Consider the following 12,695-nt stretch of genomic DNA (forward strand, 5'->3'; position numbering starts at 1 on the left):
ATAGAACCTGGGCAGGAAAAAGCAGCAGTTACTTATGACACAGGCACTGTGTCATGCTGCTTTTTGTCAGCCTGTGACCTCTGTAGCCATATCTCCTGACCACAAGCAAACTATAAAAAACGGCCTGTTAATGTTCCCCCACAAAACTACCCTGGCCACTCCATCCTTCAGGAGACCCACAGGATCTACAGGCAGAAGCTGGAGGAGCTGACAGCACTGCAGGCCTTGTGTAGCAGTTCCATCCACAAGCAGAAGAGGCGGCTCAAGGACTTGAAGCACACGCTCCAGAGGTAGGTGGGGCTGCAACTTAATTGTTTCCTCGTTGTTTAATGACAGAATACCATCTCAAAACTGGCTTAAACAGAGAATGGAAGTTCTAATGGGAAAAAAAGCAGGAGTACCTTCAGACATTGCTGGATCCAGGGATCAAAGGGTATTTGTAGGAATCTGTGTTTTTCTCTAAATTCTGTCATCCTCCAGATTTGCTTTGCACTCAGGCTGACTGTCCCCTCCTGGTCACTGAGATGGCCACTTACAGTAACAAGTTTAGATCCTCTAGCCTTCTTTCCTACTGCATTGTTTCCACCCTCCAACAGAATGAAAACTTGTCTTCCCCAGAGCTTTAGCAGAAATCCTGGGATTGATCCTCATTGGCTAGGCTTGGTCATGTGCCCATCTTTGAACCAGTCCCTGAGACTGCTTGAGTAAGACTGTGTCATGTGCTCAGTCTATGGACCTTGGTGAGTGGGAAAGCCCTGCTTGATCTAAATGGAGGGGGGGAAAGAATGAGAGGAGGTTTCTCAGATGAAAGCTGGGATGCAGTTGAAAGAAGTCTTGCTGGCAGGTTTACAGCAGGTATTCTCACAGATGTGGGGTGCTTTCCCCACCAGGGTCTCTGGTTTTGGAGGTACTAGGTTGGGGTCCCAGGTTGCGGTCCCAAGAGTACCTGAGTTCAGTTCTTGAGCCCAGATCATGTTCACTTCTCAGTCCTCATGTCTTCATGGTTTGGGAAGCTCATCTCTTGTAGGTAAGGGCATCCAATGGATGCCTTCATCCCCCAAGGCAGGCAGGGAAATTGAGGCTTTAAGTGACGTGACCAGGTCACTTATGTGGGCCTTTGTTTTCGTGCCTCCTGATCAATTCTCCCTTCCTTCGCAGGCAGTTATTGGAGAAGGTGTTGATCAGATCCCTTGCCTTGGCTGCACATTTTGGAATCAGGGGCTCATAAGGGGTTGAGGAGTAAGAGGTCGTGGATCATCATGTAGACACATCGTCACCCATGGCAAAGCACAGCTTTCTGATGGCAGCCTCCAGAGTCCCATCTGTTTTCCGCCCAGAGTTTTTCAGCCTTAACACTGTTGATGATTCTATGCTATGAAGGACTGTTCTGGGTGTTTGTAGAAGGTTTAGCAGCATCCAGCCTCTACCCACTGGGTACCAGTGGGGCTCCTCACCCATGTTGTAACAACCAGAATGTCTCCAGACATTGCCCAGTGTCCCTAGTTGTGAAGCACCAGGTTGCAAGGTTGACCTGTGAGTTAGGGCCCTAGACCAAGGACCTCTCCCACCATCCTAAGGGTGCCATGTCTCCAAACTTTGTTTTTCTAGTTTTAAGAGTTACATTTCTCCAGAGGGTGACAGTCAGACTGTGATCACCTGCTTATACTTCTACACATTTTCCTGTAGAATAGTGAGGAAAAAAAAAAGTTTTGCCAGCTGATTATTGAGGTCCTACTGTGTGCCAAGTATCATTCTGGGCTTTATACTATGTTTACTGAATCATTCTCAAAGGCTGTTGTTTATAAGGAAGGGCCTGCTGCTAGCCCTACTTTTCCAGTATGGAAAATAAGGCAAAGAAATTCAAGGACTTTTCCAAGGTCACAAGGCTACTGGGAGCCAGTGTCAAGCCCAGAGGGTACAGATGGAGAACTGAGGTTGCGAGAGGCCCTGTTTGGGGTGGACATATGGAGAGGTCCCTGCTCTTCCTCCATCTCTGAGTAATGCCCTATCTCTATGCCCACACCTCCCATTGCAGGTACAAGCGCCATGCCAGCCAGGAGGAGACAGAGCTGGTCCAGCAGATGAGTGCCCACATTAAGGAGCGGCAGAACGTCTTCTTTGACATGGAGGCCTACCTGCCCAAGAAGAATGGGTAGGAGTGGGACCCATCCCAGCCCTGTTGTGGGACTCTCACCTCCCTTCAGGGGCCTGAGGTTGAGAGGAAATGGGGAAGCGAGAAAGGAAGGAGAAGGACGCTTCCCTACATGTCTTCTGAGTCCAGAAGAGGCCATCAGCCCCTGCCAGATGGTAGTAACGTTCCTGGGAGGACTCTTACAAGGAACTAGTACCTGCTGCATGTGTGTGCCACCTGGGGTCAAGTGGGTTGGTGTTCTATACCAAGAGAACCAGCATGTATTGTATGCCTATTGCATGCCCAGCATTGCGCTGGAAGCTCCTATGGTATCAGTCGTTTTATTCTCAATAACCTGGTGCATCAGATCATGGTATCTCCATTTTCACAGGGTTCAGAAACATTATGGAATATCTGGCCAAGGGGGCTCAGCCTAGGTTCAGCCAGCCCAGGATGTGAATGTGAGACATCCTGACCTTGACCCTGTCTCCTGGTTCCCTAGTGCTGAGTCAGAGCCTCCACCCTTTAGGCCCACAGTGGGATGGAAGGCAGCTCACTAGCCGTATTACATTTTGAACCATTCTCCTAGTGTCTCCTTTTTTTGTTCTATGTGAATTAAAAACTTCTGTAAGTTAGGTGGCAGTCATTTTCTACAGGATGAAAGAGCAGCCCAGCATTCTTGACCTTTTTTTTTTCCCCCCCTCTGTACTGGGGATGGGACCTAGGGCCCCACACATGCTAGGCAGGTGCTCTACTAAGCTATGCATCCAGACCTTTGTTTTTTTTTTTTTTTTTCAGTGCTGGGATTTGAATTTAGGGCCTCACATATGCTGGGCAAGTACTTTACCACTGAGCCACATTCCTGGTCCCCAATTTTTTTTTGCTTTTCACACAGGGTCTTGTTATGTTACCCAGGCTAGCCTTGGACTTATGATCCCTGTGTCTCAGTCTCCCAAGTAGCAGAGATTACAGGAATGCACCATTGCTCCTGACTTCATGATCCTCTTTGCAGTGTTGCTCAAACTTCTATCCTTGGCTTCTCTTTCCCCAATTCTTTGTGCATTTGACACCAGTTAGAAATCTTAATGCTACAAATGATAGAAAGCCCAACTCAAAGTTGCCTAATAAAAATGGAGGATTTATTGGCTCCTGTAACTGAAAAGTTCAGATATAACTTCAGATATTGCAAGATCCTGCTGCTCAAATGATCCTCTTAGGACTTGTCTCTTATTTAGCTTTTTTTAAAAACTTTCTTTTCTAATGTGTATATTTCATTTATAGGCAGACTTTCTTTATGAACTGGTCCCCAGCAGCCCTGGGTTTATATCCTACCTCTTAAGTAGTTCTAGTAGAGACACTCTGTTTCTCAGTGCTTCTGGGAAAGAATCTCATTGGCCAGAATTGTGACACATGACCATTCTTAACCAATCATGAGGATGCATTGCTTTAACTGGCTGAGCCAAGGGCATGTTCTTTCCCCTTGGGTCTAAGTGGGGTAGTGATTCTCTTGCTTTGCCCTTGAAGAAAATAGGGATTAAATGCTGGGCAGGAGAGAATGTCCTCATTATACTTTCGCTCCCATTATAGCCGATTGGAAATGTCTCGAAAATCAACTCATAGCTAGGAAGATGGCTTTTCTGTTTTTTTTTCCTCCTCTCAAGCTTACTATTCAAAGCCTAATTCAAATGTCACCACCTCAGTGAAGCCTTTCCAAACCACTGCCCTTGTGTGGGATTTGTCCATCCTCCATTGAGGTCCTGTTTGTGCTTTTGTTAGTGTATTAGAGAACAGGCTTTTTTGATGGAGGCCCAACCATAGGATGGCTCCATGAGAGACAGCCTTTCCTCTCACATGTGCTACCCAGGGATGAGTGGGCCAGAGCACTGGGCTGAGAGGTCATCTGAGGACTCAGCATCCTTTAACAGATGGCTTCTCCCTCATGGGGGGTTGTCCTGACGTGCATGTACAAATCTGGCTCCCCCTGCCACCCGCCGCCCCAGTTAACTGGAAGGGGAAGGAGAGCAAGAAAGCAAGAAAATCCCCTTTTACAGAAAATGTTTGCCATTTCCTATGGAAGGTGAACACATACCTACACTATGACCCAGAAATTCTGTTCCTGGCCACATACCCAGGGGAAATGGGTGTTTATATCCTCCGGAAGACTGTATATGAACACTCATAACAAATTAGTGAGACACAAAAGATCACGTATTATATGACACTATTTATATGAAATGTCTGGAATAGGCAATACCATAGGGACAGAGTAGATGAGTGGTTGCCAGGGGTTGGGGGAGGGAGAGTAGGGAAAGTCTGCTGATGGGTGCTGGGTCTCATTTGGTGGAAGTGTTACGGAATTAGGTGATGGGGATGGGTGCACAGCATTATAATTATGTTAGAAGTCATTAAATTATATACTTTAAAAGGACAAAATTATGGTATGTGAATTATGCCTTAATTTACAAAAAAGTATGTTCACAACTAGCCAATAACTAAAAGCATATGGATAAACCTGGAGGACATTATGGGCAGTGAAATAAGCCAGGTGCAAAAAATACTGTATGATCTCACTTATATGTGGAGTTTTTAAAAAGTGAATATATAGAAAAAGAGAATGGAAAGATAGTTACCAGTGGCAGGGGTACAGGGCAATTGGGGAGATGTCAATAGCAACAGACTTGTTACATAGCTTGACTAAGTTTAGAGATTTTGTTGTTGTTGTTGTTGTTTATTTGTTTTTTACAGGGGTGGGGATGGAACCCAAGGTCTTGTACATTCTAGGCAAGTGCCCTCTCAGTCTTGAGGACTGACCCAGAACAGTAGGGGGACTATTCTTAAAAATATTGTCTTACATGTTGGAAATTTACTAAAAGATTTTCAGTACTCTTGCAACACACTGAAAAGCAACCAAAAACTGAAAATAAACCAAATGTTCATCAAAAGTAGAAGAAATGAATCAGTGGTGGTGTAGCCACCCATAGAATACTGCTTACCATGAAAAAGAAGGAAGGACCAAAACGCCCTCCACATGGATGTAGCTTGGAATATGGAGGGAAGGAAGCCAAGTTAAAAGATTCTACCCTCTGTTCATATAGGTGAAGTTCAAAAATAGGCAAAATGAATCCATGATGATAGAAAAAAAGACTGGGGGAAGCTGACCTGGTTGGGCATAAGGGAGCCTCCTAGGGCTGGAAATGTCTTATTCTTTGACCTGAGTGTTGGTTACCTGTACAAATATATAAAAATTCATCATGCTTGTGCTTAAGACATGTATACTTATGAAGGTTATGCCTTAATTTTAAAGACAATCCTAGCTGGGCATGGTGGTGCATGCCTGGAATCCCAGTGACTCTAGAGGCTGAGGCTGGAGGATTACAAGTTTGAGAACAGCCTCAGCAACTTAGGATAACCCTGCCTTACCCCCACCCCTGCAAAAAAAAAAAAAATATATGTATGTATAAAAAGGACTGGGGATGTAATTCAGTCATAGAGCACCTCTGGGTTCAATCCTCAGTACCACTTTAAAAAAAAACACTTTCTAAATTGATCTAGAGATTATACTTATGCCTTCACCTCACCTCATTGCCTGGAACTTAGTCACACGCTTACATCTGGCTGTATGGGAGAAGGGGCAATAGATTCTCTAAGCCAGCTTTGATGGGGGAAATGAGCTAATAGACTTCCATGTACAAGCTGCCGTATTCTTCAGTTAATCATTGTTCTCATTTGCTCTGGGGCCTATTTTCTCATATTAAGTGCTCAGTGCATAATTTTGGGTGGGACGACTCTCAAGGCCGTTCAGGAATGTGGCTCTCACAGGTCTTTCCTTCCAGGCTCTACTTGAATCTGGTCCTTGGTAATGTGAATGTGACCCTCCTCAGCAACCAGGCCAAGTAAGTATGCCTGGACCTGCCCCTCCACCCACCTACTAGCTCAAAATCCAGGCATCTTGCTCTTTTCACTCAGGGAAGAAAGGTCCAAGCTAGAATTTTTACATAAATCAAAGCAGGTTAGCAGTTTGGGCTCTGGCTTTTGGTCTTTCTGGCCTAGTCCTCCTTAGTGGGTAGGCAGCTTGGGGAAGGTTTCCTTCCTTCTTTTCCCAGAGTCAGTATGTTGATGGATAAGGTTCCCCATTTCCCATGAGAGTGACCCCTGCTCTGTTCCCTTCTTATAACATTTATTACTTCCCTTGTTAGAGCATTTCCCATGGGAAACAGGTGCTCCTGTCCCCTGGAATCTCTCCATTTCTAGGCAAGAGTGACCCTTGTGTTTCTGCTGCACCACTTGATCGAGGGAGAGACTCTATCTCTGTCCTGCCTCTTTGCATCATGGGCCCAAAGCTCTAACCCAGGAGTCCAAGGATAGGGGGACCTTTTGTAGTTGGCCCTCTTTCCTTCATTGGTCACTGCTGACTCAAGGCCAGTGTCTCCCTTAGTGGAATGTGCAGGTCCTCATGGGTTGTGGCAGTGGTCGTAGTCCTGGAACTGGCAGGGCTGGGAGTGGAGTGGAATACTAATAGAATGTGACCTTTCTTGGGGGGTTATATCATGGCAGGTTTGCCTACAAGGATGAGTATGAGAAGTTCAAGCTCTACCTGACTATAATCCTGCTCCTGGGAGCTGTGGCATGTCGCTTTGTCCTTCACTACAGGTAGTGGGGCGTGGCAGTGTGTGCATGGGCATATGGGGTGTGAGGAGGGGGCCAGGAGAGAGAGGGGGCCAGATGGAGGCAAGGTCCCTCCTGCTCCTGGAGTGTTTGGTGTGATAAGATATAGGGTGGGGAAGAACCATTTCTCATGGGAAACTGCAATGCTGATCACCTGTGGAGGGCCCACGGGCTGCTGGAGGGCCCTCTGATGCAGTAGTTAAGACAGAGTCCATTGTGGCACATCCATACAACAGGATGCTGTTCAGCCATAAAGCAGAATAAAACACTGACACATGCTGCTAACTGAAGAAGGCAGACCCAGAAAACCATGTTGCATGATTGCATGGATAGGAAATATCCACGGTAGGTCAATCTAGAGACAGCGCAGGTCAGAGCCTGCTGGAGGAGGGGCTGGAGGAGGGGCAACAGGGAGTGGCTGTTCATGGATTATAGGGTTTCTTTTTGGGGTGTTGAGAAAGTTCTGAAATTAGGTAATGTCAATTGCACACAGTTCTGTGAATATAACAAAACCCACTGAATACTTTAAAAGGTAAGTGAATTATATCTGAATTGCAAAAAAAGAAGAAAGGAAGAAATTTTAAAAATACAAAAAGAAAAAGATTTAGCCCAGAATGCCTGGGTTTAAACACTGGCTTTAAGACTAACTGGCTGTTACCATGGGTGGGTTTCCCTTGGGAGCCTTAGTCTCCCCATCTGTAAGATAAGGTGACAACAGGCCATACTTCACAGGGTGGGGAAGGTTCAGTGCATCCACATTCTGTGGTTGGCAAGCTCTCCAAGGAGGGAGGTGGGGCTGCGCTGCACTGCCCTGGGGTCCCTTCTTCCCTCTGGCCTTGGTTCTTCTGCCCTCAGGGGAGGCAGCCAAGTATGGTTTTGGATTTGGTCCACCACGTGTCAAGAGTTTATTTTCTGCCCTCGGCTGAGAGTCCAGCTGCTGGTGTGGCACTCAGGTGACCCGACAGGCTCTCGCACGCTCTGAGCTCATGTCTGCCTGCTGTGTGGAGCCTGGCCCACTTCCCTGGGGGCAGAGGCTGTGCACACCAGTAATGCCTGCTCACCCTCCCCTCTGGAAGGGGTAAAAGTTCTTGGTGTGCAACCATATTCCCTTGCATGGGGACCTCTAGGGCCCTCCAGGGGAAACCTGGACTGTGTTGTCAAGTTCTTCACCCAGGGCCTGGATGGATAGTCCCATTTCTCCCCTTCTCCTCTGTTTCAGTCTCCTGGGGCTGCCATAAGATGTCCCACCAACTGGGGGAGCTTAAAACTACAGAAATCCGTCCTCTTCTCTGGTGGCTCAGGAGGCCAGAAATCAAGGTGTTGGCAGGCTCCAAGGCAGGTTCTTCCTTGGCTGTCCTCCCTGGTAGTCCATAGTGTTCCTTGGCTTTAAGTCCTTTTACCTCAGTCACTGCATGTGTTGACACATGGTTCCATTCCTGAGTGTCTCCCTCATGGCCTTCTTGTAAGGACACCAGCCATTGGATTTAGGACTCACCCTAACCCAGTATGACTTTGTTTAAACTTATCACATTTATAAAGACCCTATTTCCAAATGAGGTCACATGCTGAGGTCCCAGTGGATATGAGTTTTGGGGGATACTGTTTCAACCCAGTACACCATCTGTAGGCTGAAAAAGGGACAGGGGGTGGGACTGGGCAGGCAGCTCCTCTCTCCTGGTAACCACAGAGGAGCTTGCTATGGAGCCATTAGTACTTGCTACTGTTATTGTCACTGTCACCTTGTGTTAGGACTGGGCTCTCAGGAAGATCACAGCCAGGCATGGTTGCATGCACCTGTAGTTCAGCTACAGGTGCATGCAACCATGAGTTGTTTGAGCCCATGAGTTTAAGATCAGCCTGAAAACATAGCCAGAATCTATCTTCCCATCTGCCCCACAAAGATCACAGTTTAATATTCAGTGTGCCCAACTAGCAGGGTTATACTTTCCCCCTTAGCATAGTTTCCTTGCTGGGTGCTCCACCCAAATGTCCTCCTTGATACCTCTAAGCTTGCAGTTTGACAGCCAACAGCTTCAGAGCCCTGGGTCCTAAGCCCAACTCTACCACTCATAGGCTATGTGACCCTGAGTATAGCCCTTCACCACTCTGCTTCCTCATCTTTCCCATGGTCCCTAGGACCCCTCTTATCCATGCTGCCTGGTGTTTAGGAAGCTTTGTTGAGGTATCTGACGTACCTAGAAAGTTTGAGACTTCTCTCTGCAGTCTTCAAGCTAAGAAGCTGTCAGGTCAGAACTGCTTTATGGGGTTTCAAGCCAGGTAGGAACAAGGTAGTCAGAGTTAAGCTTCATTTAGATGGGCTTGGGTTTGGATCTCATTCCAAGGCTTAGCAGCTGTGTGATCCTGGGCAACTCACTCCCCCTCTCTGAGCCTTTATTTCCTCATCTGTAAAGTAGGAAGTAGTTCCATCCTTGGGTTTCCTTTAGAAGACAAATATATAATATCCCAAGACAAGTATTTCAGTCCCTATGATAGATGATCCTAGGAAACACGGGTAGCCGAAAAGAAAGTTAAACAAAGAAGAGCCATCCCATAGGCATTTGGAGCTCAGTACTGCAGAGAATCCAGGACAGTACAGAACAACCTGGGATGTCCCACCTGAGGGCCAGGCAGCTGGTGTGTCGTCCTCCCACTGCTGTCAATCAGGGAAGCTAGGGACTTCTCCTAGAGGGTACTAATTCCTCCACCTTCTGATCTGCTTCGTGCACCAGAAGAGTGGCTGTGGTGGCCCAAGAGAGCCCTGGGCACATCAAGAGTGGCAGGTTCTGGCAATTGGAAGTCATGCAGGCGTGAGCATAGTACATGTACCTGCTTTGTGCAAGGCTTTTCAAGGATTCAGAGTGACCATCTGTGCAGAATGTGCGTAGCATAGCAAGTTTCCGGTTACCAGTGCTGACCAGTGTGAGAGGCTGAATAGTGGTCCCGTCCTCGTCTCTGCAACCTGTGAACACACTCTCTTATATGGCAAGAGGGATTCTGCAGATATGATTATATAGGGTTAAGGATCTGGAGATGGGCAAGTTAGCCTGGGTTATTCATGTGGACCCAGGGTCATCATAAGACTCCTCATAAGAGGGAGGCAGAAGAATCAGAGTCCCAGGAGGAGATGTGATGACAGAAACCAAGATAGGAATGGTACAAGGACAAGAAATACGGCAGCCTCTGGAAACTAGAAAAGGACAGGAAGCATATTCTCCCTGAGAGCCTCCAGCAGGGATAAGGCCTGCTAAAAGCTTGATTTTAGCCTGGTGAGACCCAGTTCAGACTTTTGACCTCCAGAATGGTAGGAGATTAAATGGTTTCTTTAAACCGTTTAGTTCAAGGTGATTTGTTACAGCAGCCATAGGAAACTCACACACTTTGCCAAGCAGATTGAGGCCAGCACCTGAAGCAAGTCAGAGCAAGTGCTGGAACCATAACATTTTGTTTTGACTCCTGTCTTCATCCAGAAGATTTAGGAAGGGATTAGTGAAAATGTCCTTGTATCCACACCTGGCTATTGTGCTTTCCTCCTGCTGGAGGTGAGCAGGAAAACCTGCATTGAAAGTGACCCTCACCCAGCTGTGTGTAGTAGTGGCACATGCCTATAAACCCAACGGCTCAGGAGGCTGAGGCAGGAGCTAGTTCAAAGCCAGCCTTAATAATTTAGCAAGGCCCTCAGCCACTCAGTGAGACCCTGTCTCTAAATAAAATACAAAAAGGGATGGGGATGTGGCTCAGTGGTTGAGCATCCCTGGATTTTGGTACTAGACTCCCTAGTACCCAAAAAAAAAAAAAAAAAAAAAAGTGACGCTCTGTCCTAGGATACCTGTCTCTCGCCATCCTCACTTCTCATCCAAGTCTTGTGGGCCTCTGATTCCTCAGTGATAAGCTTCTGAACCTCATTTTGCAGACTGGATGGTCTGGTACTTCCAGAGTTTTAACCCAGAACATGCCCAGCTCTGCTACACTGGGGACACTGTCTTAAGCACTCTGTATTAACTGAGCATGGCAGCCCTTCACAGCAGGTGCCATTACCCTCCCACATTACAGAGAGGAAGTGTGGGCTCCAAGGAGCGGCTCACTCATCCTCAGTCCCACAGGTGGGAAGTGACAGAGCTGGGATTTGGACTCAGGCCCTGGAATTCCAGAGTGAATTCAGGAATCCTGACCCTCCTGAGACTATCTTTGTGGGTGACAACAGTTCAGCCCTGGGGTCTGAGGGTAACTGTCATCTCACTCCACAAAACACAGTCACATAGCTTCAGAGACACCCCTAATTTTATTCATTGTTGCCGAAGTTGCATCCTCCCTCCTTCCCTCTGAGGGAAGAGGGTCTCCCACTTCAGGGAAATTGGGGTGTTTTTCCTCCCTTATCTGCAGACAGCCCAGACTCATGGTCACTTCTCCTGGGAGAAGTCTGTCTGGCACTGGCAGGTGCAGAAGAGCTTCCCTGTCAGGGTCAAAGACAGAGCCCTCCACCAGAGCCTTTGCTGGCAGGGGTGCCTCAGAGGGCTGTTTGCCACTGGCTCTCTCCCAGGACCCTTTGCCCTGGGATGCTCTGTTAGGGGGCCAGCCTTCTCACTTTACAGATGGCAAGCTGAGGCCCACAGCCCCATGGGCATCAGCAGTCCATTCTGTCTGCATCTGAGACCTGCTCAGCTAGGTTCCAGGCTACAATCACAGTAGAAGAGGCAAAGGAGTATTTCTTCATTTAGCTTGGTAGCTCACATAGGCCATTAAGACTCATTTCATATGTGTAACAAATGGTTTAACAAGGTATGGTGGCACACACCTGTAATCTCAGTGAGTGTGGAGGCTGAGGCAGGAGGATCCTATCTTGGAGGCCAGCCTCAGCAACTTAGTGAGAGACCCTGTCAAAAATTAAATTAAGGGGACTGGGTAAATTGGTAAAGTGGTTGCTTGCATGCATAAGGCCCTGGGTTTAATCCCCAGCACCCCCCCACACACACACACACAAATTTAAACAAATAAAAAGGTCTTGCGATCTGTCTCAGTGGTAGAGACACCTAGATTCTATCCCCAGTAACCCCCACCCCAAAACTACCTGGTTTGAGGAGATGGGAGGAATTTGCATCTTACCATTGAAGACAAACAACCTAAAATAGAACAGTTCTTAAAGGTCCTTCTGTTGTCATCCAGAATCTTCCCAGACAGGAAGAGTTTAGAGATGGGTTGCCTTGGGCATTGGACCAGGGAGGAGGAGATCCTCAGCTAGAGCCTGGAATGCAGGTAGGGCCTGGTAGAAGAAGGAGCAGTGGTCCTGCACATTACAGGGAGAGAGGAGACATCCAGGGTCCAGACTTCTGCTTGCCACAGTGGAGTAGGGGTTTCCAGAGGTAGTGCCTGCCATGGGAAGCCCTTGCCCTGGTGCTGTCCTTTTGGGGTGAAGGGCTGGCTGTCCTGGTGCTCACGTTGCTCCCCTCCCTGGGGCTGTTTCTTCATGCCAGGGTGACGGATGAAGTTTTTAACTTCCTGCTGGTGTGGTATTACTGCACCCTGACGATCCGGGAGAGTATTCTCATCAGCAACGGCTCGAGGTAACTGGGAGCCCAGATTGTGGGGGGCGCAGAGGGAGCCAAAAGGAATTCTGTCATGAAGGGGAGTCAGGTGAGGATTGACACCCTCAACCTGCATTCCCTTTCCCCTTGGGGGCTCTGTGACCCAGAGAGGAGGGACACTGCGTCTGATGCTGCTGGCGCAGTTTCATGTTCATGGTTATTCTGCGGAGGAGCAAGGAATCCTACTTCAAACTGGTTTAGTGTAACAGGAAATCTGTTATCTCACACAATGAGCAGGTTCATTGGTTCTGACTTCAGGTAAGGCCTAACCTAGGTGTTCTGACAGTGTCATCAGGACCCATTTCTCCATCTCTCAGCTC

At 47.7% G+C, this 12,695-nt stretch overlaps 1 protein-coding gene across 4 annotated transcripts in view; it reads left to right on the top strand.

Annotated features, from left to right (window-relative positions):
• The window catches only part of TMEM120B (transmembrane protein 120B), a 43,298-nt gene that overhangs the window by 15,741 nt on the left and 14,862 nt on the right, over positions 1-12,695 (top strand). For 3 of the 4 annotated variants that reach the window (XM_081285229.1, XM_081285228.1, XM_081285226.1), the window contains exons 2-6: positions 172-290; positions 2,036-2,152; positions 5,965-6,024; positions 6,686-6,781; positions 12,265-12,354. In XM_081285229.1, the coding sequence (XP_081141355.1) occupies positions 172-290; positions 2,036-2,152; positions 5,965-6,024; positions 6,686-6,781; positions 12,265-12,354 (482 nt within the window). The remainder of the gene's footprint in view (positions 1-171; positions 291-2,035; positions 2,153-5,964; positions 6,025-6,685; positions 6,782-12,264; positions 12,355-12,695) is intronic. The other variant, XM_081285227.1, reaches the window with a different exon arrangement.

Source organism: Spermophilus citellus (assembly GCF_964194105.1).
Source record: "Spermophilus citellus genome assembly, chromosome: 3".
Taxonomy (NCBI): domain Eukaryota; kingdom Metazoa; phylum Chordata; class Mammalia; order Rodentia; family Sciuridae; genus Spermophilus; species Spermophilus citellus.